This window comes from Ovis aries, chromosome 15 (genome assembly GCF_016772045.2).
Source record: "Ovis aries strain OAR_USU_Benz2616 breed Rambouillet chromosome 15, ARS-UI_Ramb_v3.0, whole genome shotgun sequence".
In the NCBI taxonomy this organism is placed as follows: Eukaryota; Metazoa; Chordata; class Mammalia; order Artiodactyla; family Bovidae; genus Ovis; species Ovis aries.
This window is the reverse complement of record NC_056068.1, coordinates 24,425,520-24,452,726: the sequence shown is the minus strand read 5'-3', so window position 1 is coordinate 24,452,726 and position 27,207 is coordinate 24,425,520. Positions and strand designations below refer to the sequence as shown.

The window sequence follows — 27,207 nt, the reverse complement described above, 5'->3', positions numbered from 1 at the left end:
ACCAGAGCCTCCTGCACTGTCTGAATGGTCACCATTCTGCAAACTGCGAGCGATCTAAAACAAATCCTGAGATGCAGCAGGTAGAGGGGATTGGGCTGAGGGTGTAAAAACCAACAAGACCTGGAAGTTGCTTTTCATTTCAGTGAAGATATAATCCACCACAAACCATGAAACACACCCTTTTAAAACACACAGTTCAATGGTTTTCAATGTACTCAGAAAGTTGTACAACCATCATCAACACTAACTCCAGAACATTTTCATCACCCCTCAAAAGAAACTCCATACTCATTAGTTCTCACTCCCCATTTTCCGCTCCCCTCAGCCCCTGGCAACTACTAATCTGCTCTGTTCCTATAGATTTGCCTATTCTGAATATTTCACATAAACGGGGTCACACATTATGTAGCCTTTCGTACCCAACTTCTTTCGTGCTGGTTTTAACATTCATCCATGGTGTAGCATGCAAGCGTATCTATTCCTTTTCATGGCTGGATGATGATACAGATATACCACGTCTTGTTCATATTCCTCAGCTGATAGACACGTGGGTTCCAGTTTCTACACTGAGGGTATAAATGAAGTGGCTATGAACACTGATGTACAAGTTTTTGTGTGGATGGGTGTTTTTCAATTCTCCTGGACTAGAAGTGGTTTTTTAAAAGTAAATTCTTGTTATTAGGTTGTCATTTGTGTCTCTCACACATCAAAAAAAAAAAAAAAAAGAGCACAGGGTATTTAAAAGATAGTTTGAAATATCTGAGACTTTCAACTACATACTTGGGTTCCAAGAAACTGACAGCTGTGGGTCCTTGTTGTTCCCCAATCCCACACACGTATTTTTATTGCAACTCCTCTGCTCCTCCACCCCAGGGGCCACCATGTCACCATCCTCACCCCGTGGGCTTCGCTGGTCCAGTTCATCCTCTAAGAAAAAATCTGCACTACAGCACATGAAATATTTAAGCTGTTTTTCTAAATATATACATTATTTAGCTTACAGTCTATAAAATATTTACATTGTTCCTCCCACCCCCAAATATCTGCATTATTTACAGTACAATCAGGAAAACATTAACCCTTGTAGGGCTTTCTGTTGTTGCTTTTAACTTTTAATTTATATTGGAGTACAGCCAATTAACAATGTTGTGAGAGTTTCAGGTGGACAGCAAAGGGGCTCAGCCAAACATATGTGTATCCAGTCTCCCCCAAACTCCCCTCCCATCCAGGCTGCTACACAACATGGAGCAGAGTCCCCTGTGATATCCAGTAGGTCCTGGTTGGTTCTCTATTTTACAAGGCATCCATTCTACATGGCAGCGTGTACATGTCCATTCCAACCTTTGTTTTGTGACCTGGGCAGTTTTCCTGGATGTCACTGGGTGCACACAGCCGTGAGAGGCAACAGTGAGTTCTCTGGCCCAAGTCACTGGGGACGCAGGAGCTAACACAGTGTTCAAAGCCAGACGGACAGAACCAGTCACACCTGTCACCAGAGGGCACAGACCACTGAATTCCTACGGACCAGAGGACATGGACCGTAGAATTCCTAGGGAGGCAGTTCTGGAGGCCAAGCTCGTACCCTACTCGTGCTGACATGTATCTTAGTTGCTCTCTGAAAAATGGGAGCTCATTCCTATGGGGCCCTGGCCTGGGTCACCCCTCCAGGTGTGACGTCAGTCCTCACTTAATTTTAAGGAAAGTCTCCCCTGCTACCCACGTCCTCTATCAGGCCGTGGTGAACACAGACAGTGGTTGTGACCCCTGAGCGCTGGCACAAGCCCCTCCCAGGTCCCGAGTTCTCCATCTGGAGTCACCTGCCTTAAGAGTGGGAAACTGAGGTCTAGACAGTCACGTCCTACGTCTGCCTCAAAAACCCATTTACTTGCACTTGCAGCCTTTTTTCAGAAATTCTCCTCCATGGAAAGAATGAGGCTCAAAGGTGATATTTTTTATTATTTATAATATGACCTTAATTTTTAGAATCAAACAAGGGACTTCACTGGAGGTCTGCGGCTAAGACTCCGTGCTTCCACTGCAGGGGACATGGGTTCGATTCCTGGTTGGGGAACTAAGATCCCACATGCCGTGCAGCATGGCCGAAAAGTAAATAAATAAAGTAAAATTATATAAGTAAAACATGCCAATAAGTCATTATTATTATATAATAATAAAGAAAATAAATACTAGTTCTTATTATTATTCAGAAATAGATACTAATGCAGAAAGTAAAACCTGCTTCACTCTGTAATCCTATTCTTTAAAGATAATCACTGTTAATAGGTGGACTGTAGAGCCTTATAGAATCTTATAGGATGGCTTCTGTATTTTACATGAAATAAGATGACACTAAACCGCCTTCTCCTCTAATCACCTTTTATCACACAAAACATCAGGGCTCTTTTTCCATGCAGGTGCCATAATTAACAGAGTCCCTTCCTTTGGACACGTAGGTTGGTCTCAGGCTTTGTAATTACATATAATGCTGTAATCAGCATCTCTAAGGGAAGCTAAAAAACTGATCTTTGTGACGTAAAGGCCAAAGCTGGGCATGAACCACCAAGGGTCCCTGAGCATCTGCGGCAATGTAATAGGGGTGACCTGCCCTGGGTTTCCAGCCCAGCTCTGCTGCATGCCCCCCCGAAACGTCAGGAGTGTGAAATCAATTCTCTCATCTCCTAGCTGTTCAACTCAGGAGAGATTTCCTCTTCCTCCTCCTCCCCCCTCCCCCCAGTACCTCTACTTACCCTGCTTCTGTTTTGAATCTCTAAAATAATGTGACAAGTTAATGATGGTACAATTATCTAAATGTTTAACAGACATGTTATCTAAGTGAGTCGGATTGAGATTCCATCCCGCTGACAATAAACATCAGTGGTGGAGCAGAAAGCGATAGGCAAATTATAGCAAACCCTGCAATTTCAATGCTATTAAATTTGGAGGAATAACAGCCTTGAGGCCTGTAAACTCTGAATAAAATAGGCCCTTGTGTTTGTCCAACTATTAAATCAAAATGCTACCAACATCCTAGAAAAAAAACAAGGCGATTTATGGCTTTTCAAGTTTAAGTTACACATTGGTTTTTATTAACTCCTTTCTGTCATCAGGCAGCAGTGGTGTCACGGGGGGGGAAGGGAGCACAGCCAGAGAGGAAGGGGCAGGAGCTGAAAAGATGGAGGGGACACATGGGGCCAGCGGCAGTTGGGGGCGGAGAGGTGAGTGGGAGCCCCAAGGCTGACCACGGGGACTCTGGTCTGAGGACCACATGAAAGGGAAGAGGCCATTCTGAACACAGGCAATTCTGAACCCAGTTAAGTCCTCTCTGCATATGAACCTTCGAGTTGCAAACTTTCAAAGATGCGAGCGTGTGTCTGGTTCCAGCAAGGAACCAGATCCCATGCCACCCACGCCAGCTGTGAGTGAAACTGCAGCTCGCCCTTGGTCTCCCGCTGCTGGCGGTCCACCAGCTCTACCATCTCCCACCTCCTCGCCCTCCACCAGTCAGGAGCGCTTCTTGCCTGCTCACTCAAGGCCAGCCCCCCGATGCCAGCAATCGCATTGTACTTTTCAAGGTATTGCACGGTAAGATGTTTTATTTTTTATGTTTGCTATGAATTATGTGTGTGAGAAGTATTATAAACCTATTACAGTACAGTACCATGGGGCCGACTGTGTTAGGGGTACCTAGGCTAACTTCAATCGACTTAGGAACAAGCTGGACTTACCAACCCACTCATGGAACAGAACTTGTTCGCATGGAAGGGACTTAGGACCGTAGGAGAATGACACGCACCCGGAAGTTCCATCAGACTCCCAGCTGGGGGCCCTGAACTTGAAGCCTAGCTCTTCCATGGAGCGAGCCATGCTACTTAAACTGCTCTGAGCCCACAGCTCCTCAGCGGTGATAGGGGCAGTGAACCTGTCTCTCAGTGGGCTCTACCAGATAATATATAAAAGCACCAGAGCCAGGCACAGTCCAAGCTCTGAACAACAGTCCTCAAAGATCAAAATCGTTTCAATCCCCTTAAACTTCTGGAATAGTTTTTAAAAGACAAAAGATCTTCACCTTTAATTTCTTCTTCAGACACAGTATGCATTTAATTTTTTATTGAATACACATCTCAATAAAATGAAAGAAGCGGTTGTCTACTGGTGAGACAGAAACTGTAAATGTCTAATGTGCTTAGTTATGTCTGGCTCTTTGTGACCCCATGAACTGTAGACTGCCAGGCTCCTCTGTTCATGGGGTTCTCCAGGCAAGAATACTGGAGTGGGTTGCTATTTCCTATTCCAAAGGATCTTCCCCATCTAGGGATCAAACTTGTGTCTCCTGTATCTGAAGATGGATTCCTTACCACTGGTCCACCTGGGAAGCCCCTGAAACTGGCATAGGTGCAAATGTGCTGAAGTGGAGAAAAACGTAGACCATCCATCCAAGATCGGAACTTTAGGCTGTGCTTGGAACCATGCAACCTCTCAAACAGCAATTCTTCTTACCTAATTCCCACTCCCGATATTTGAGAGAAGCAGAGAAACAAAGCAATTTGTCCCATGTCATAAAGCAAGCCTGTGACAGAGCCAGGATGAGAACTCAGAACTCAGTTTTCCTTTCCCCCAATTCATTCTTGTTTTCCCTAATACCAAGCTGCCCCCACACGACAATGATGTTCATCGTTTCCACTATGATGGGAGACTGCTGGAGGTGGGGACCGAGTGAGTCCTGCTCACTGCTGTATCCTTATCCCAGGGCCCAGCATCAATGTCCAGCACGGAGCAGATGCTCAAGACGTCTTCTGAATGAATGAGCTTTAACCTCTTCTAACCCAAATCAATCTCAGTTCAAATTTCCTCTCCAATCCCAAGAGAGCTAAATACCACCGATCCCCTCAAAGTGTTAACACTTCATGCAAAAGTATTGGGGTGGTGGATGGGCGGAGCTCAGAGGTTCTGTAGGGCAGCGAAACTCTTCTGTATGATACCATGGTGAATACACATCATTATACATTTATCAAAACCCAGAGAGTTTACAACAACGAGACTGACCCGTTAACATGAACTCTGCAGGATCATCATGTATCAACCTCGGTTCACCAGGGGTAACAAATGCACCATTCTGATGAGGGATGTTGACAGGGAGGGAGTTGTGTTGGGGTGGGGAGTAGAGGGTATACAGGATACTCTATGCTTTCCACTCTATTTTGCTATAAATCTAAAATCACTCAAAAAAAAAAAAACCCAAAATCTATTCATAAGCAGCAGCACTGAAGGTCAGTCCAGAAGGAGCCAGAGGGACCCTGGCACCGCTAGGGTGACCGGTGCAGAAGGCAGGCATGGCTGGGCAGCAGGTGACAGCAGGCTGCTGTTCCCTACACCACAGCAAGCAGCTCCAACAGAGCTGAGAGCCCTCGGCTTGGAAAATAAAACTCTATATTAGGCATCAAACACGCCTCGATAGTAATAGCACAAAACGAGCTCAAGAGTAAGTCTGTGCTGGAGCACTGACTGTACAAACAGGGGCACATGACTCTCCCTCCCCAAGTGCCCATGACGTCCTGCAGCCGTCCCGAGCTCGGGCTTTCTCGGGTTCAATTCCCTGGCACACCACGTGAAACACTATACCAATCACCCCTGATATTTATAAAAGTCAAAAGCTATTATGCTTTCAATGGGAGAGGTCACGCCAATCCAAGTGGAGCCCACGTGTCCATCTGATGACCCCCTCCTCCCTGCCACCCTCCAGCCTGGGCCAGGGTGGGAGGCTCGTTCTGCCTTTTTTCCATGTCAAGCTGTGGGGAGAGGAAGTTCTTTCTCATCTGCTGGCCCTTCTCCCTTTCCCTCCCCCATCCTCTTTGGGACCAGGGAACAGAGAGACTGCCCTTGGGAGGAGGAGCCAGAACAGTTGCTGGTTTTCCTACTGCAGGAAGACAGGAGCCAGCCGCCCTGACAGGGCTCCTCCGTACCCAGCACCACCGCTCGTGCCAGGCCCAGGGCGGGAGGGGGGGCCAGAAGGCCGGCAGCCACCCCCAGGTAAGGAATGTAGCTGCTCACCCCCTTTGATTCTCTGCCCCAGCTGCTCATCCACCACCGAAAGTCCTCCAAACAAGGACTTCATTTTCTCCTCTGGAGTTCAGGGCCAGAGACAGTCCCCGCAGCTCTTTCCAAGTATCCTTAATATATCAGGAGGGACAGAGGGGCCAGTTCAAGCAGGCAGCCGACAACACCAAGGTGGGGGCACAGCTCTCTGCACAATCAAAGGGTGTACATGTGTGTGCTCGCGCGTGTTTGTGTGATATCACTGCCTTCTCCTCCCAAAGCCACGACAAGGTGCCTCTGAGCCTCCTGCACACTGAGGAGGAGAGGGCCCCAGGGAGGGCGCCTCTAGCGCCTGCTCCGTGCTACCAGGGGTGGGCAGGTCCTGCAGCGCCGCTGCCCTTGGTAGCCAGGTGAGTCAGCTGTTCTGGGCCACACGACCCTCCTGAGGTTGACATGGAGAAGCTAAGAAGGAGCATCTCAGCATTTGCATCTACTTGAATGGCTTTCTCTGTGACGCAGGAAGGTGGAAATGAAGCAAGTTTTTCTAGGCCAGCAAAATAAAGTCCTTATTTTGTAGTCAAGAGTGGAGAGTACTTTGGCCTGGAAGTAAGAACTCGTGGGTCCTAATTCTGGTTTGGCTTATTTGTTCTCAACTGACCCCCCTCTGCAAACATAGGCCTCTGAGCCCTAGTTTTTTAGGCTGTTGAATGGGCAGAGCTGAGTCCCCGGCTCTGCACATTAGGTATGATGCCCAGGCCCACATGGGGAGGAGAAGCAACATTAAAACACAGGCTTTAGGGTGCAGGAGCCTGAAGCACACGTTCTAGCCATCCTGGACAGGTCATCCTCAACTTCTCTAAGTTTTAATCTTCTCTAGCAAAGAACAGGGAAGGAAAATGTCTATGTTTTAGGACGGTAATAAGGACTTAATAAAATCATATATCCAAAATATCCAAGAGTACAGCTACTATATTATCTGTGAGTGCATGCTAAGTTGCCTCAGTCGTGTCCGACTGTTCGCGACCTCATGGGCTCGCCAGCCTCCTCTGTCCATGGGATTCTCCAGGCAAGAATACTGGAGTGGGTTGTCATGCCCTCCTCCAGGGGATCTTCCTGAGCCAGGGACTGAACCCGCATCTCCTATGTCTCCTGCATTGGCAGGCAAGTTTTTTTTTGTTTGTCTGTTTTACCACTAGCGCCACCTGGGAAGACTATATTATCTGCAACCAAAGCAGATTCACCCTACTTGTTCATTTCCTCCACAACACTCTGCAGCCTTCAGGAAGGCAGGGACCACCCCTTGCACACAGTAGGTACGTCAAAACTTAGTGGATAAATGAATGAAGGAAGGATGGGACGAATCAGCCACACAGGCTACTCTGGTATGTAGCGAACACAAGTCACTAGCCTGGCCAACCTCGTGGGGGCAGGGAGTGGGCTGGAGAAGGGAGGGGAATTGCTTTGGAGCAAGTCTGGAGATCAAGTGTCCTGGGCTCTAAGGTGTCCGTGAAGCTTCCTAGCCCCAGAACTCCTAAGCTCAGGAATGACTTTCCGTCTCTTTTCCTTACCTGGGTACTATGAGGGCATAGAGTGGGATGACACAGGTCTGACTTGTATTTCCAGAATACCCAGGTTCCTAATGGCAACAGACATGGGCCAGGACACCAGTGGGGGACTCAAGCTCCTGGAAGGGGGAACACAGGACCTTGCTCTGTTCCAACCCCAGCTCTGCAGCCTGTCCGGCCTAGTTGGATATGTTATCGGTTTAAACGTCGGAAGAGGGCAGTCCCCCCGGGAAGCTTTGAGCATTCTAGGAACTAGGGCCTTAAATAAAATCCACGAAATCTGCTGAGAGGCTGTTTCACATACACAACTTCATTATGCCCTCACCTCTCCCCGCTGCACCTACAGCAGGGGCTCTTGGCTCTACAGGTACGCTGGAAACACCCTCTTGACCAAAGGACACACCAGGATCCTCAAGATCCCATCCGCTCAGCAAAGCAGCTGCGCCCCATTCTTACTCCTTGCTTACCGTATCAGCCTGCCCCTTCCCCTCTAACCTGCCTAGTCAGGGGAAAGGATACCCTCCAAGGGCATGGCGAAGACCCTGATGGCGCAGAGTTAGTAACCACCATCACCACTGACTGAGCGCTTACTCCATGCAAGGCCTGTGCTGAGTGCTTTCCACGGATCATCAAACTAAATCCTCACAACATCCCTTGTACGACAGCATCGTTGCTGTCACATCACCAAGGAGGAAACGGGCTTAGGGAAAGTTAAGCGCCCTGCCCAAGCTCATAAAACGTGGAAGTGATGGGACCAGATAGGACTTGAATCTAGACAGTCTGACACCAGATTCCAAGCGCTCCTAATACCCTGAATGTCACACTCAAGACTTTGGGTTCCAAGGGTCCCGCTTCCTTGAAACCTGCAAGACAAACCTGAACCACGCTATCAGGGCCCCAACTTGCCTGGTGAATAAAGCCCTCGAGAGGTCATCCTCCCTGAGTAGCCATCTGCACATCTGCCTTTCCTGCTGTGGGGTTCTCATGGGCTCTCTAGCCTGGCCCCCAAACACTAGCATTGGCCCCATCTCTCTTATGTTCAGATCGCACATAGACAGCTGTTCTGAGTCCCCTACATGTGGACGTGTTAAGTCACTTCAGTCGTGTCCGACTCTGTGCAACCTGACCCTATGGACTGCAGCCCGCCAGGCTCCTCTGTCCGTGGGATTTTTCAGGCAAGAATGCTGGAGTGGGTTGCCGTGCCCTCCTCTAGGAGATCTTCTCAACCCAGGGATTGAAGCTGCATCTCCTGTGTCTCCCGCGTTGGCAGGTGGGTTCTTTACCACTACTGCCACCTGTGAAGCCTCTGAGTCTCCTACATATGAATTAAAAGAGCTGAAGGTTCCTTCAGCTCAATTCCAAGGCTGCCGCACTGACATCTCCCCCATCCCCCACAGGGCCTGCTGCAGACTGCCCCAGCCCCCTTGCCCTCAGTTCAGCAGCTGAGGTATCTCCCCTGCCCTCTAATTAATGCCACCCGATCCCATCTGTTGCCCCTAGGCCTGTTCACATCCCAAACGGGGATGTACAGTGGCTCGGACAACATTATGATTTGTAAAACCCACTCCTAATTAGTTTGACTTTGAGTGAAGAGGGTAATTATTTTTAAATTTATTAACTGCTGCCTGGCCAGAGAAGTTTCCAGATCAAATGACACAGGGAAGCTATTTCTGTTCAGTGACGCAGCAATTTATATTACTGATCGGTCATTAAAACCTCTGGCACAAAACCACTTGTGTTTCCTGAGCCAAGATACTGTCCGTGTGTCAAATTTCAAACCCAGAGTATAAATTAAGCCATTAATGTTATTTATCAATTCATCTGGACTTTTAAAGAACTACTTACTAATTTAAGACATTCCTGATATAGAACCCAACTGGTGCACTGGGTGTGTGTGTGTATGTGCGTGTATATGTGTTTTCTCGCTTTTTATTTTACTGAACAGTGTAAAAAAAATTCTGATGTGTAAATGAAGTACAGGCATCTTGGGGAGCTGCAGAGCTGTTAATTCCTGACTGCTCTGCAACCCAAACATTTTGGAAGCAGCAGTGTTTTGCAATATGTATTTGTCATAATATAAAAGGTGTAAAGTGATCTCTGTTTATCTCCTCAAAGTCTTAGCTGTAGCAAAACAGAAAACTGAAGTGTGACAACGAAGCCTGAGCCCAGCCCAAGCGTAAGTGTGTCGTCCCTGAGCACCAGCTGGAGCCCACCAAGATCCTGGAGGGCAGGGACAAGGAAGGGTCACACCCACGGAGACAGAAGTCCTCCAGGGTAAGTGGAGGAGCTAAAAGGGTGAGCCCTGAAGATGATGTGTTTGGCGAAAATGGGATTGGAAATATTTTCTCCTAAATTCATTCTGCAGTGTCAAGAATATCTGAGAAGCACCCTGATAACCCATCCCAATGCCATGCTATACATCAGCTCTGTGAATTCCCTACGTGGCGGGCCTGCCTTGGGCATGGAACTCCCAGACCCTATCTATTTCAGGGATATTGTATACCATCTCCCGAGGGGCACACGGTCATCAGGGTATTGAAGATGCTTAGTTAAATAGGTCACAGGGATCCAAGAGCTCTGCCCAGGACGTGGCCATGAGCTACACAAGCTCTCCCTAAACCGTTCAGCCACAAACCCATGGACAACAGTAAGTCAATGAGCAGGCAGCTGGGGATTGGTAGAAAGAGCACTGAAGTCAGAGTTGGGTCCAGTTCCAGCTCTTCACTTCCTAGTGCTGGGCTTCTAGGCCTCCATGGTCTCATCTGTAAAATGGGTACAGTGGAAGAAGGTGTTGGATAAATATAGGTATCAGAAACATAAGACGGCAGTTTCATGACTTTACTCTCCCAGGGTCTCTTCCTTCTCAGAGCTTCTTCCCCACTCTCCTGTTCGCTCTCTTAAAGGATATCTGGTACCCCACCGGCTTCCCCTAGTCCAACAGCTTTAGCATCACTTTCAGCATTCCTTATAACGAGGCCTCTCTCTTCCTCAGAGGCCCCCTTTCTTAGAACAGAGATGGCATCTAGATGTCACGTTGTGTTTTTTCATTGATTATTAGGGGAGTCCGAGAACCCATCTGGGTGCTGCAGGTTCTACAGGTATGTCCCCTATAGTACTGTGCCCAGCTCTGCCTGTCAGCAGAACTGCCTCAATGCCAACCTGAACGGCCACCACCACCTCTGTCCCCAGCCGAGGACAGCCTGCCCAACACCAGGAGGGGCCAAACGCTTCTCCTGGCAAGGAAGCATGCCCCTCGCTCACAGCCAGCTGGGAAGGGAGCCTTTCTTAAAGCATCCACCCTGGTTTCTTCTGCACAATTTGGATTCAGCTTGGAGATAAAGCAGAAGTAAGTCTGAGGGTTAAGACTCCGGTGGTTAAGACTTACCTCTAATGTAAGGGGCACAGGCTTGATCCCCAGTCAGGGAACTAAGATTCCCACATGCCTGCTCCACAGTACTATCCCTGGCCCCCAAACAGGTCTGAAGGAGCCGGGCTCCACCTCTGCTAAGGAAGGATGGGCACTATACCCTTTGCAGGTGAGGACATCTGAAGGGCAGAAAGGACTAGGAACAAGGTTATCCACCTGCTAGCCAGCAAAGTTAGATTCCACCCCCTCCCAGCTTCTGACTCAAACTTCAGCTTTTTTCCAATCACTGTTGTTTAGCCTCTCAAGTCATGTCTGGCGTGCCAGGCCTCCCTGTCCTCCACTATCTCCCAGAGTTTGCTCAGACGCATGTCCATTGAGTTGATGATGCCATCCAATCAATCTCACCCTGTCACCCCCTTCTCCTCCTGCCCTCAGTCTTTTCCCAGCATCAGGGTCTTTTCCAATGAGTTGACCTTTGGCATCAGGCAGCCAAAGTACTTGGAACTAATATTCTTTTCTGAAAAATGTTGGTCACTTTCAAGTCCTCACTAACTTAATAAATCCTGGAAGGGCATTAGTCCTAAGACACCTCCTGGTTTTCAGAGCCCAATCAATACCGAACTCTAAAAACAGGTTGCAATGTCATTTACACCACTGAATTATACACTTAGTTAAAATGGCAAATTTATGTATCTTTTATGACAGTCTTAAAAATACACTAATGTATCAAAAACTACAGACCTGGATCCTTCAAACACATGACCAGGATGTGAATTACATCTCACGAAAGTTGTCTGAAAAACTATACAGGGAGCACGTCTGCGTTGCTCACTGCCATATACCCAGTGGGTGCCAGGCACACAAAAGGTGCTCAAGAAGTGTGTGGGGTCCTGTCTGTGAACGACACACCCATCTGCTCACTCAGCAAGGACGCAGTCTCTCGCCCTGGCCCTGGCACTTAGGGCAGCTTGCTCCCTGCTGCTGCAAATTTAATCTGGATGGACAGAATTAAGCTGCTTTGCAAAGCTGGCTCAGAGTTTGGTGCCCTCAGCCCCCAGTTGGAATTCTCAGAGCAGGATTCTCAGTTACGTGTGCAGTCCAGAGGCAACAAGAAATAGCCGGGAGTCTGAGAGACATGCGTCCTTCCTTGGCTTTTAAGAACACCAGCTCTGGGATCCTGGGCAAAATCTGCTGGCCAAGTCCTCTTCTCTAGAACCGAGCCAGGGAGACACTGACTGGGCTGACAGCTCACCTAGAAAGTTCTGCTTAATGCCACAGGTCAGGGCAACACCAGCCCAGAGTGCATGATACCAGGACTATGACATACGTCTTCCACGTGGAGAGGCTGATTTTGAGGGGCAGGAAGACGAGAAAAGACTGATAGCAATCACGAACAGCAGCAGCAGCTGACTGGTCTTCCTTCTTCCCTTCCGGCCCCAGTAGCAGCTCAGGGGCCTGCTTCCACAGAGGGCTGCCACCAGTCCCTCCTTCCCTGGTGTCCGTCCGTCTCCACGAAGAGAGGGAATCTACTCTTCCATCCTTTGAACCTGGGGTTGACCTGTGCCTGCTGAGAGCAATGAACTGGTGGAAGTGATGCTCCATGTTCCCAGCCTACCTTTTAAGAAGGCTGGAAGTTTCTGCTTCCTGACTCTTGGAGCCCTGAGTGAGAGGTCCAGGCTGCTCTGGTGGAGAGAAGAGGCCAACAGGAGGAGGACTGGGAGGCAGATACGAGAGGGAGGGCGCCGGCCCACACACCACCCAATGCAACCACGCGAGAGACCCCAAGTGAAAACTGCTCAGCTGAGCATAGTCACCTACAGAAATGTCTGATATGTTAACACAGTGTGGCTTTAATCTACTGTTAGAGCGGTTTTCCTTGCATACCAATTGGTAACAAACACTCCTGCGGTCAATCATCAACATAGGAACTGGAGTGATATTTTAAACCCATAAATCAAGTCATGTCATTCTCCATTCAACACCCTCCAATGGACTGTTTTGCCCATTTTCTATAAATGTTTGTCTGCATAGGTGTGTGTGTGTGTGCACAGTGTGTGTGTGTGTGTGTGTGTGTGTGTAGTTTACTGAGTCATAATTCTTGTACCATATGATATACCAGTCATGCTTTTCAAGGACAAAGTCAGTACTTTTTAATGTATTCAGAGATGCACAACCATCACCACGTTTTAGAACATTTGAATCACCCCAAAAAGAAACTCCATACCCATTAGCATTTACCATTTCCCCCCAAATCTCCCAGCCCCTTACTAACTTCCTTTCTGTCTGGAGAGTCGCCTATTCTGGATGTTTCATATAAGCAGAACCATACAACACATGGCCTTTGTGACTGGATTCCTCCTCTGAGCATAACGTTTTTAGAATTCCTCTTTAAAATGTTTAGAATGTATCAGCATTTCATCCCTTTTTATAGATGAGTAATACTCCACTGTATGGATAAACTACATTTTGTGTGTCCATTCATCAGTAGGTTGACGCTGAGTTATATCTACCATTTTGGCTATTATAAAAATGCTGTTAAGAACACTTACGTGCAAGTTTTTGTGTAGATACATGTTTTCATATACGCAGGAGTGGAATTCCTGGGTCACAGTATCTGTTTACCTTTCTGAGGAACTGCCTGTTTTCCAAAGTGGCTGCACCATTTTACACTTCCACCAGCAGTGTATGAGGGTTCTGATTTTTCCACAATCTCAACAACACTTCTCATTTTTATTAAGCTACATCTTGGTGAGTGTAAAGCATTTAGTATCTCATTGTGATTTTGATTTGTAGTTCCCCAATGGCTAATGATGTCAAGCATCTTTTCATGCGCTCAATGATTATTTGTTTATTTTGGAGACATATCTATTCAGTCAGATCCTCTGCACAGTTTTTGCTTTGGTTATTTGTATTTCTATTAGAGTCCTAAGAGTTCCTCATATGTTCGAACCAAATGAAAATGATTTGCAAATATTTTATCTCCCCTGCCCCAACCCCAAGAATGGACTCTCGGCACACGCAGAATAAAATCCAAATTCCGTGCCAGGACTGAGAGACCCACCTAATTTCTGACCTCATCTCCCACCACTCTCTGCACCTCACTGCCTGCCCCCTACCACCACACCGCTCTTCCACAAACCTGTCAAATTCAACCCACATGCTTGAGTGTTACAAGTATTTGTTTCTTTTACTCAGATCTTCTTTCCTCGAAACCTTTAAGTAACTAACTCACTTTCCAACTTTACAGCTGGGCTCAGATGTCACCCTCTCAGAGAATACTGACCATCTGACCTAAAATACCCCTTTTTTCCCTTATCCTGCTATATTTTTTCTCACTAGTGCTTATTACAGCCTGGCATTATTACTACACAATCATGTGCCTATCCTATCGCCCTACTAGAATCTCAGCTCCATGAAGAATGCTATCTGTCTCATATGTTATTAGACCTTAAAGACTCCCACAGTGCCCAGGATATTACAGGAACTCAATTAATATTTATTAAATTAAATGCATCTACTACTATTTATCGAATGCTTATTATAAGCCAAGCATTCCCCTAAATACTCCAAATAAAATATCTTATTTAATCCCCCCAACAAATCTATGCTGCACGGTAGATACTAGTATTACCCTACTTTTCCAACAGGTGAGGAAACCCAAATTAAGAGGGCTTAAGTCACAGATTCACGGCTCCACAAACAGTAAACGGCAGTGTCAGGATCAAACCAGTACCATTCCTGTCCCCACTACTCACTTCAGCAAGTCACTTACCCTCCTTTGAATCTCGGTTTCCTTATCAGTGACACGGGAGTAGCTTTCTACTTCACAGAGTTATGGAAAGACTGGCTAACTGAGATCAGGTAAAGCACTAAGGACAGGGCCTGGCATGTTGTGAACGCTCAGTAAGCGTGAGCTACAATGATGACGCCGCTGCCAAGTACCATGATGGGATAACACTGATGCTATGAAATCAATGGTTTGAGATCACAGCAATATCACTGTTGGGTAATATTGTTCAAATGCACGCCTGTGGACAGACTGCTTTCTTTTAGACAATGACTAGACTCTTGCAGAAGGAGGGCCAGCCCACTGGGCCACTTCAGAGTTAGACAACATCACTGACTTTCTAAAGCCTCTTAAAGTACCAGCATCTCCATGGAGATGGGCTCCAAGCGGCCTATTAGAGACAGAGAGCTTGGCCTGATCCAGGGCAGCTGTTCTTCTGGGGCAAAGTCACACTTATAAGCTCCTGCCCAGCCAGCTCCACAAGCAAGGGTAGCTGAAGATAGCACAAACCACCCCACTCACAGCTCCCCAGGGAAACAAGGGCCAAGATACTCACATCCACAAGCCACCACAACGGAGGCCTGGAGGATGGGGTCACTCAACAAACCACCCCACTCACAGCTCCCCAGGGAAACAAGGGCCAAGATACTCACATCCACGAGCCACCGCAACAGAGGCCTGGAGGATGGGGTCACTCACTCACCAGTATGGGTCTGCCTGTGCGTCTCCAGGGCTTCCTCCTTTGAGAACTGGGCACCACACTGATCGCAGACAAAGGCTTTGGCACCCGCTGCAAGAAAGGGGAGGCAGTTACCTTATTATTGAGAGTGACACTGCAATAGGAAAAGGGGTCCTGGGCTAAAATCGTGCAGGTGGACCCTGGGGGAAGGGGCTGAACACCTGTGAAGCTCTCAAGTCAGGGATAACCCACGGCCCCAGAGCCAGCCTGGACCCACCTCCAAGATGTGACCACCCACCCAACTGAGCTCCCAAATGCCCCCAGCAAGGGCTCTCCCAGACGGAAGAGGGAACAGAACCAGACAGCCATAACAAACAGCGAAGGGATCCGGGAGAGATGTGCAAGAAGAAGGGGGATCCTAAGGGGTTCGCACCCAGTGAGGGATGGAAAGGAGTCCCTGATACTGTGAGGGGAAACGTGCCCTGCTGCCCAGACTATACGTTATGGAAAAAAAGAAACTGCTGACACAGCAGTACCTGGATAATTCCCTAACTGAGTATGCCGGGGGCTTCCCTGGTGGCTCAGACGCTAAAGAATCTGCCTGCAGTGCAGGAGACCCAGGTTCCATCCCTGCGTCAGGAAGATCCCCTGGAGAAGAAAATGGCAACTAACTCCAGGATTCTTGCCTGGGAAATCTCATCGACAGAGGAGCCTGGTGGGCTACAGTCCGTGGGACTGCAAAAAGTTGGACACATCTGAGCAACTAACACTTCCACTTTCTGTGTGTCTAAAACCAAACTGTCGGGACTTTCCTGGTGGTCCAGTGTCTAAGGCTCCATGCTTCCAATGCCGGGTGCTCGGGTTCAATCCCTGGTCAAGGAACTAGAACCCCCTATGCCACGACTAAGAGTTAGAATGTCTCCAAGAAGTTCGAAGGTCTGCAGCTAAGACCTGGAGCAGCCAAATAAATAAATAAACGTAGGCATTTTTTAAAAGTCAAACCAAACCACATCTACCAAAAATTAAACTTAAAAATATTTAACTGTCTACCCCCCCAGGCACCACCTGCAGCTAACAATTTAAAATCTCTGAATGACTCTCCTTCAGAATAAAGTCCATAGTCCACCGGGTAACTCACAAAGCCCTTCCTGCGCTTCTCTCTCCTGCTGCTTCTCTCGCTCCTCATCCTCGTTCCCTGGTCTCCAGCCCTCCCGAGCAGCTCTGGTCCCCTGCAGGAGCCTCGCACTTCCACACTGTGAGCTCTCTGAGCATCCTTCTGTGCCACCTCTGTCTCTGACAGTCCACCCCTCTCCCCAGCCCTACAGTTCGTCATTATCATGCCTCAGCTCCCATCCTTGCCCCGGGTCTGGTGAGGGGGACCCTCTCCAGGCTCCCACCGCACCCCGTTTGTTCCAGGTTGCGGTCTCACCAGGCCCTCTCCTAAATGCCTGTGGCCCCGTCTCCAGCTCCCCGAGGGAGGAAGTATGTCATCATATGCACAGTTGTATCTGCCTAACACCCAGTGCGAATGAATGACTATACATATCTGTGGAATAAACAAAATCAGTTCAGTGCAATTCAACTGGATCAGCTTTTTTGGAACCATTTTTACAAGCATCAAAATAACAGTGCCACAATGTGACAATGACTTTCTACCACTTGCTAATGGCTTTCAAGGCTCTGTTCCTTCATCTAGGGGGCACCTGTCACAAGCTTTGGAAGGTTTTCCTCCAAATGTCTTCTAGCTGCATCTCACCCCCTGCATGTTGATAACCACTGCCCCTACCGAGGCCCTTGTGGGTTGTGTCCAGAACACCGGATGACTCGAGGAGGACTGCCGCACCAGCAGCCACCCTCTGATCCACCCAACAGAGGCAGGTTCCTGATTCCTCACACTTCCTTGCTCAAAAATATACAACGGCTCACAATTTGCACTGACTCTAAACTCCTCGGGCATCCCTGGTGGTTCAGCTGGTTAAGAATCTGCCTGCAATGCGGCAGACCTGGCTTGGATCCCTGGGTTGGGAAGATCCCCTGGAGAAGGGAATGGTTACCCACTCCAGTATTCTGGCCTGGAGAATTCCATGGGCTGTGCAGTCCATGGGGTTGCAAAGAGTCAGACACGACTGAGTAACTTTCACTAAACTCCTCTGCTTGGCTTTCAAGGTGTTCCATCAGCTCACCCGGTCAGCTGTCCAACTCCAGTGGGAATTATCCTTGCCAGCCCTCTCCGGGTGCCGCGGGGCCCTCCTGGGTCACGGTGACCGAACAACGCCTCTCTTCATTCCTGTCCATTCCAGTCCTAGTCCATTTCCAAGACCAAAGTACACATGTGCCAAACACGCCAGCCCCTCGCGGCTCTGCCCTTTCCAATCTGCTATCTGCTGCTGCACTTTGCTCCTTTCGACGAGTCTGAGCACTTCTTTAAAGTGTGCCTGCGTTTTAGCTTTGTATTCAAGTCGCATAAGAGGCACAACTGTTTCTTTCACAGATTTATAGTAGAAAGCAGTCTAGTGCTGTTTGCAAACCACCTCAGATTTCCTGGTGGGCTACAGTGCATGGGGCTGCAAGAGCCACACACGACTTAAGCAACTAAACAGCAACACAGCATATCCCAGGCGTAAGGCGGAGTATTTAGCATGTGTCATTTCATTCACTCAACAAGCTTTCAAAGGACATAGTGTGATTAATCCCATTTAGCGGATGATTCAACTCAAGTTCAGAGAGGTTAAGAAGCTTTCAGTGTCACACAGTGGCTAACCGCAGAGGTGGACTCAAACACAGGCAGCCTGACTTCAGAGCCTTTCCTCTGAATCCCTGCACCCTTCAGCCTTCCCAGGGTTTCATCTGCAAAGATGCTTCATGAATATGAAGCTGGGCTCTAGACTTTCTCCCCCTACAAAAAATCCAATTTATCCCTTTTATACCTCAAAGTGTTATGTAAAATTCTAGTTAGAAAAAAAAGTTCCACTGCTTTTCAGTTCAGTCACTCAGTCATGTCCAACTCTTTGTGAACCCATGAACCGCAGCATGCCAGACCTCCCTGTCCATCACCAACTCCTGGAGTTTACCCAAACTCATGTCCATTGAGTAGGTGATGCCATCTGACCATCTCATCCTCTGTCTTCCCCTTCTTCTCCTTCCTTCAATCTTTCCTAGCATCAGGGTCTTTTCTAATGAGTCAGCTCTTCGTATCAGGTGGCCAAAGTATTGGAGTTTAAGCTTCAACATCAGTATTTCCAATGAACACGCAGGACTGATCTCCTTTAGAATGGACTGGATCTTCTTGAAGTCCAAGGGACTCTCAAGAGTCTTCTCCAACACCACACTTCAAAAGCATCAATTCTTCAGCACTCAGCTTTCTTTACAGTCCAACTTTCACATCCATACATGACTACTGGAAAAAAACATAGCCTTGACTAGATGGATCATTGCTAACAAAGTAATCTCTCTGTTTTTTAATATGCTGTCTAGGTTAGTCATAACTTTCCTTCCAAGGAGTAAGCGTCTTTTAATTTCATGGCTGCAGTCACCATCTGCAGTGATTTTGGAGCCCAAAAAAATAAAGTCTGACACTGTTTCCCCATCTATTTGCCATGAAGTGATGGGACCAGATGACATGATCTTCGTTTTCTGAATGTTGAGCTTTAAGCCAACTTTTTCACTCTCCTCTTTCACTTTCATCAAGAGGCTCTTTAGTTCTTCTTCACTTTCTGCCATAAGGGTGGTGTCATCTGCATATCTGAGGTTACTGACATTTCTCCCGGCAATCTTGGCTCCAGCTTGTGCTTCTTCCAGCCCAGTGTTTCTCATGATGTACTCTGCATCTAAGTTAAAGAAGCAGGGTGACAATATACAGCCTTGACGTACTCCTTTTCCTATTTGGAACCACTCTGTTGTTCCATGTCCAGTTCTAACTGTTGCTTCCTGACCTGCATACAGGTTTTTTAAGAGGCAGGCTAGGTGGTCTGGTATTCCCATCTCTTTCAGAATTTTCCACAGCTGATTGTGATCCACACAGTCAAAGGCTTTGGCATAGTCAATAAGGCAGAAATAGATGTTTTTCTGGAACTCTCTTGCTTTTTCCATGATCCAGTGGATGTTGGAAATTTGATCTCTAGTTCCTCTGCCTTTTCTAAAGCCAGCTTGAACATCTGGAAGTTCACAGTTCACGTATTGCTGAAGTCTGGCTTGGAGAATTTTGAGCATTACTTTACTAGCGTGTGAGATGAGTACAATTGTGCGGTAGTTTGAGCATTCTTTGGCATTGCCTTTCTTTGGAATTGGAATGAAAACTGACCTTTTCCAGTCTGTGGCCACTGCTGAGTTTTCCAAATTTGCTGGCATATTGAGTGCAACACTTAAACAGCATCATCTTTCAGGATTTGAAACAGCTCAACTGGAATTCCATCACCTCCACTAGCTTTGTTCGTAGTGATGCTTTCTAAGGCTCACTTGACTTCACATTCCAGGATGTCTGGCTCTAGATGAGTGATCACACCATCATGATTATCTGGGTCATGAAGATCTTTTTTGGTATAGTTCTTCTGTGTATTCTTACCACCTCTTCTTAATATCTTCTTCTTCTGTTAGGTCCATACCATTTCCATCCTTTATTGAGCCCATCTTTCCATGAAATGTTCCCTTGGGATCTCTAATTTTCTTGACGAGATCTCTAGTCTTTCCCATTCTATTCTTTTCCTCTATTTCTTTGCACTGATCACTAAGGAAGACTTTCTTAACTCTCCTTGCTATTCTTTGGAACTCTGCATTCAAATGGATATATCTTTCCTTTTTTCCTTTGCTTTTGCTTCTCTTCTTTTCACAGCTATTTGTAAGGGCTCCCCAGACAGCCATTTTTCTTTTTTGCATTTCTTTTTCTTGGAGATGGTCTTGATTCCTGTGTCCTGTACAATGTCACAAACCTCTGCCCATAGTTCATTAGGCACTCTATCAGATCTAGTCCCTTAAATCTATTTCTCACTTTCACTGTATAATCATAAGGGATTTGATTTAGGTCATACCTGAATGGTCTAGTGGTTTTCCATACTTTCTTCAATTTAGGTCTGAATTTGGCAATAAGGATTTCATGATCTGAGCTACAGTCAGCTCCTGGTCTTGTTTTTGCTGACTGTATAGAGCTTCTCCATCTTTGGCTGCAAAGAATATAATCAATCTGATTTTGGTGTTGGCCATCTGGTGATGTCCATGTGTAGAGTCTTCTCTTGTGTTGTTGGAAGAGGGTGCTTGCTATGACCAGTGCGTTCTCTTGGCAGAACTCTATTAGCCTTTGCCCTGCTTCATTCCGTACTCCAAGGCCGAATTTGCCTGTTACTCCAGGTGTTTCACTGCTTTGAAGTAATTTTAAAACCTTTTGTTATTCAGTCCCTGAGCCGTGTACAACTCTGTGCACTCCATAAACTGCAGCAAGCCTGGCTTCCCTGTCCTTCACTGTCTCCTACAGTTTGCTCAAACTCATGCCCATTGAGTTGGTGATGTCATCCAACCATCTCATCCTCTGTCACCCTCTTCTCCTCTTGCCCTCAATCTTTCCCAGGATCAGGGTCTTTTCCAATGAGTCGACTCCTGGCATCAGGTGGCCAAAGTATTGGAGCTTCAGCTTCAGCATCAATCCTTCCAATGAATATTTAGGATTGATTTCCTTTAGGATTGACTGGTTTGATCTCCTTGCAGTCCAAGGGACTCTTAAAAGTCTTCTCCAGCACCATAGTTAGAAAGCATCAATTCTTTGGCGCTCAGCCTTCTTTGTGATCCTCACGGTTCGTCCTCTCACATTCATCCATGACTACTGGAAAAACCATAGCTTTGACTATACGGACCTTTGTCAGCAAAGTGATGGCTCTGCTTTTTAATATACTTTCTAGGTTTGTCATAGCTTTTCTTCCAAGGAGTAAGCGTCTTATAATTGTCTTGGAGTATTTAGCACACTAAGGGCGAGAATTCAGAATACAAGTTATACCAGTACAGACTTAAATACTAATAAACATTTAGGGCATTGATCTTGTCTACATTCCTGACAAGGAGCAGGATATACCCTCTATTAGGGGCTCAATAAATACTACACAGCTGACTAAATAAATGAATGATAAAGTGCCTCAGGAAAAATATGAAATTACTTTTCCTTAAAGAGTTTCAAAAATAAATATTGTCATTTGTCTTCAGTGGCTGGAGTAGAATTTTGCCTCAAGGTAGGGAAAATACCATGATCCCTTCCAGGTATCCCTACAAGTTGCAGGGTGTCCTAGGGCCAAGCATCTGTACGCGGCTTCAAGAGCTTCTAAGAAAGAGCCAGGGAACTTGATGGCAAAGCAGTCACCATGTGCATCCACCCTGGAGGCAGCCAGGCCACTTTTTATCCATTCATACTGGAAATGCAGCAAGTACCTCAAAGGGCAGAAGTGGGAAGCCTCGGGGCGGAGGAAATCATCCCCACTTACAGTGAGAAACTTCCCCCAGCTCCAAATCATCAGCCAGCAATGAATTTCTGCAGACCTGTAAGGAACTGGATTTTAACCCTAATTTTTGCTTTGATCCTACCAGTTCTCATAGCTCCCTAAAGGACTTACAGGTTTTGTTGGCCACGCCACATGGCACATGAGATCTTAGTTCCCTGACCAGGGAATTGTGCTCCCGGCAATGGACAGGTGGAGTGTCTTAACTATTAGACCACCAGGGAGGTCCCCTCCTGGGTCCCTAAAGAAGAAGGGGAAGGAGGGCCTCAGGAGGGAAGCAGGGGCTGGAAAGGGGAGGGCCCACCATTGCCGTCGCCATGATGCTGGAGCCTCTGGGTGAGGAGCCCACTCGGGCTGCAGCTTCAAAGAGCTGTGATGATGAGGATTCTTAGAAAACAGCCATCCGTGTGGCTGCAGGAGCACCTGCTTTAATGACTGAGAAGCAGGGAGAGGCCAGGTAGGCAATCACGGGCCAGGTGTGTGACATCGTCGAAGCCAGATGAAGATAAAGCAGATGAGAGCACACGTGATCTTAGCAAGGGTAGCGGCTTGGCCCAGGCCTGACCACATCTGGCTGCCCTCAAAGTCCTCTGCTCTCCAACCCCTGCCTTGCCGAAGTCACAGAACTGTGTGTGTGAAAGTCCCCCATCCTCAGTGACTGTGGGTGACAACCTCCTCCCACGTGGATGCCAAGGACATAGGCTCCCACGCCTGCCTGCCCTCACGAAGCCTCTGTACTCCCCGTCCCCACCCAGACTCCCTCCGCAAACCCCAAGCCCAGGAGCAAGGACAGGCAGTTACGAACCGGGTAGAGAGAGGCACAGAGCCCCCCTCTCCCAAGGAGGCGTGTGCCTTTAAATTGTCCCTGTAATGGCTGGCTCAGAGGCAGAAATATTTGGCAGCCCTGAAATTAAAAGTGATAAATTTCCTCACCAAGCTTTGATCGATAATAGAGGCCTCATCTGTTAATCAATAGGACAGTCTCTGCCTGTTTACTGTGCATATGTTGTTTGCTGCTGCCTCCAGCGTGGTGTCAGGTTTGCATTGAGAGCAACTCAAGTGTGCATAAACCACACGACCATTCCCAGAATGCATTACGGTGACATCACCCAGCCACTGATACATTTATAAGCCATCAGGGCAAGGGGGTGGGGGGAGGTCATGCCAGCTGAACACAATGGGCACATAAGGACACTGCAGCATTTATACCCCTCCACAAAATTTCTTGGGGCTCACGCAGGGCATGGCTCAGCGACAGACATTCCTTGCCATCCCCTCCCTACATAAAGGGGATGTTCCCTGGATGTCTGTTAAGTAGTTGCCAAGAGGGGGAATTACAGGACATGGAGACAAGAACATATCCTGGCCCTCAAGAAGCTTATATTCGAGAGGGGAAAGCACGCTGTTAAAAGCCAAGTAGCTATAAAATAGGTGGCAATAAGCCATAAAGAGAGAACTACATACGTGAAGAGGGCCAGGGAAGGCGGGGGCTATTTTTATGGAATGAGCTGACATCTGAGGAGGTGAGCCCACAGTCTTAAGAAAGTCCGTTCCAGATAAAGGAAGAGTGAGGAGGCTGGCTGGCTGGCATGCGTCAGAGAGCGGAGAGGGACGGATAGGGTTTGGATCACAGGAGGATAAATTCAATAGCAAAGAGGCAGAGCCGCACGATGATCAAGCGGTCTAGACCCTCGCTGTTCCCCAGCTGTTACAGATCAGAGCGAACCAGAGGAGACAACGGCTTGATCCAGAATGGTGAGAACGGGTCCCAGGCTCGCCTCAGCCATGCCCTGCCGTGGACCTCACACCCCTCATCACACCTCAACACGCATGCATCTCCGTCTGCAAAATGGGAATGATCGGATCCACCTGCCTCACTTGAGGCTATGGGAACCCAAGGAGATCATGTAGCTGATGACTACAAATCTCTGGTTAATCACCAGGCACTCTGCGGACAGGAGATTACTGATGTTCTTTATACCTTGGCGGGTGGAAGGGGCACAGCAGAATGTGGTTAGGAGCGCAGGATTCGAGTCAGACAGATCAGAGTTCAAATCCCAGCTCAGCGAATCACCAGCTGTGACCCTCGGCGAGTTGCCTAATCTCAGGGAGACTATTGCTCCCTCTGTAAAATGGGAACAGCAAGAGACAGTCCCAAAAGGGCTGTGAGAAGCTGGGCAAAATGCTGGGCCCCACGGGCCGGGGCAGAGCCACAGAACCGGTCAGTGACACTGACCGCCAGCCCAGACGGGCTCGGGGCCAGGACTCCTTTCATGAACGTCTTTGTGCGAAGTATGATTGATTTTACTGAAATTCAATGTACAGCTATTTGGGGGCCATTTATCTCTTGTAAAGTGAGCTCACATTTGTAAAGACATATTTCACTATAATCACATACACACACACGCGCGCACACACACACATCCCTTGTCATGCTAATTTAAAAGGTGAGGGATTGTCTTGTTGAGGGAGCAGAGCAATCTATCAGAGGACCAACATGTCAGTATTGACAGCTCTCCGTATCCTGCCCCCTTCCCCACACACCCCTGCACTTTCTACACTGCTGTCCGAGGAGCTCCATTCATAGGTCCTATGTTGCCTGCCAGACTTCTTTCCTCTCTCTGTCTCCTCAGCAGACCGCATGCTCCATGAGAGCAGGCAGGGCTGGCATCTGGCTTGTCCTCTACTCCAGGGGTCCCCAACCTCTGGGATCTAACGTCTGATGATCTGAGGTGGAGCTGATGTAACAATAACAGAAATAAACTGCAGAGTAAACGTAATCTGCTCAAATCATCCCCAAACCAGCTCCCCGCCCCCCTGAATCATCCCCCAAAACCGGTCCCTGGTGCCCAAAACGTTGGAGACCACCTCTCTACTCCCAATTCTCTCCCAGTACCTGACACGTGGATGGCGCTCACTAATTGCCCCATAAACACAGAACCCTCAGGCAGGTTCCTGGTTTGCAGAACTGGCCTGTGAAGGGGGTACTGGCCACTCAGGGCACTGCCAGGCCGTCCCCTAGGGGGTGGCAGAGTCCTTGGTCTACACGTGCTGGGTTGTCTGCTGGCCCTTTTTCAAAACTCAAGGACACGGTCTCCGCCTGGAATTCAGGCAGTCTGGAGGAGAAGGAAAGGGAAACTTAGGAAGTGGAGCTGTCTGCTTCCCCTAGAGCAAGATGTCCCTCTCTTCTGCCCGCCCTCTGGCTCCCTGTCCAGCTGCCCAGGACTCACTCAGCTGCAGCAAACAAGCAAGCCCTCCCTCCAGCCCACTTGGGAGCCTCTGGTCAGCCAGAGTGGACCCCCCACAGGCCAGCAGAGATCTGCTGAGCACACCCGCTCCCAGTCCAGACGCTAAGTTTAGCTGAGAAAAATGGGGCTATGTTAGCCCCTCAGTTGTGTCCGACTCTTTGGAGCCCCACAGATTGTAGCCTGCCAGGCTCCTCTGTCTGTGGGATTCTCCAGGCAAGAATTCTGGAGTGGATTGCCATTCCCTTCTCCAGGGGATCTTCCTGACCCAGCGATCCAACGAGAGGTGGCGGGGCAGGGGGCGGGGGGTGTTGCAAGTGGAAGCAGCCGCCTGACCATTCTGAATTCTCTCCTTCCTCCCTGATGCCTCCAGAAAGTGAAACAAGGGCCAGAGGAGGAGGAGGGCTCACCGCGGGTTAAGACTGGGTGAAAAGAAAGGAGGCAGTGGCCAGAGCCCACATGGAGGCGTCCTCTGTGTGTGTGGGAGCCGCCCCACTCGGGGCTAAGGATCACCCCGACTCACAGGAATCAAAGGCGAGACATGCCAGAAAAGCACTTTCAAAACCATAAAGCTTTCTATCAATGCCCAGCATTCCAATAACAATAGAGCCGCAATCCAGTAGAAGCATGGCAGGCAGGCTGCCCGCAGTCGCCCTCCTCTCCTGCCACCCGCTCGGGCTGCTCCTCCTTGGCAGAGCACAGCACCCCCTTGCCCAGAAATGGGGTTGGGGGTCCCGCGCACCTAAGGGAGGGGACGAGAAGGCACTGCACACAATCAGATGTGGCCTGCAGCCTCTCTGAAGCCAGTAAGGCGCAAGCCAATGATAAAAGGAAAAAATTTCAAAATCCCTTGTCTCCCAAAACTCTCCCACCCCCGTGCTAACAAGAAGGGGTGGGGAGGGGGCAGGGAGGAACCACTGAAAAAACACCTAACGTCTGCCAGCATCTAATGTTAAGTACTGTGTCCTTTTTCTTTTAATTCCTTGAGATTTTAAAATAAACATCTTGACTGTTCTGATGAGATATGCATGCCTGCTTACATAAGGAAGTACAGAGTGTACCAAAACAGCAGACCCAAAAAAAGCATAAGCTGTCAGAACAATGAGTACAGACTCCGGGCATTTTACAACGGGCCATGGTGTACAGTTTTATTTACAGTACCTCTTATCTGACAGAGAACAGTACACTGGCTGCCAATTCCAAAGGCCAGCACTGCGTGTTCTTTCACTCAAGGAGATGTGTACTCCCTAAGAGGAGCTGGAAAGCCTGCTCTCTCTCTCTCTCTCCAGCTCGCGCTCTCTCTCTCTCTCCAGCTCGCGCACTCTCTCTCTCTTTCACCTTTATCAACAAAACAAAAACTGGTACAGAACCAGCATCTCTGTAAGATACACAGATTTAGGGAAGAGGGAACAGGAAAGGCAGGTGGGCAGATGTGGGCTGCCTGGAAAACAACCAGCCCTATCGATTGGCTCAGAATATGGTTCAAGGGTAGTTCTCCGTGACGACCAAGTAGGAGAAAGGTCCTCCGAGCCTGGCCCAGCTTGCAAGATGGGGGTGGCAGGGGGAACTAATAACCCTGGGCCTCAATCAAAGGTAGGACTCAGAAAGTCACCAGGACAGACTCCCTGGCCAGGCGACAGAGATCACGGAATGACCGGGGATTCTGGGTGGCAGGCTCTGCTGATCTCTAGACGTCAATTTCCCATCAATGCTCCGCTGAATGCCAAACACAGTGTCCCTCATCCCTATCACTCAGCCCGGAGAGGCTTAGAAAAGCTCCTCTGTTATCACTTTTAACACCAGCAGACAAACCAACAGGCTGAGAAACACAGTCCATGGCCCAGAGAAACACACACACCAAATACACAGCTTCATAGCAGGGAAGAACCCTTGCTCTGGAATCAAAACACACACAGGGTCAAGTCCTGGGTTCTACCATTTCTAGCTACCACCCCCAAGTAAGCTAATTATCTTCTCTGGACCTGTTTCTTCACCTGTAAAACTGGGCACAGAGCATCTACTTCACAGGGTTGACTGGTGACTCATTTAAATACTCTA

The 27,207-nt window shown here is 48.3% G+C and overlaps 1 protein-coding gene across 3 annotated transcripts in view; it reads right to left on the bottom strand.

The window, feature by feature from the left end:
- The window catches only part of ZBTB16 (zinc finger and BTB domain containing 16), a 202,833-nt gene that overhangs the window by 54,338 nt on the left and 121,288 nt on the right, over nt 1–27,207 (bottom strand). For all 3 annotated transcript variants that reach the window (XM_027979221.2, XM_027979222.3, XM_042232944.2), the window contains exon 4: nt 15,456–15,542. In XM_027979221.2, coding sequence (XP_027835022.1) covers nt 15,456–15,542 — 87 coding nt within the window. The remainder of the gene's footprint in view (nt 1–15,455; nt 15,543–27,207) is intronic.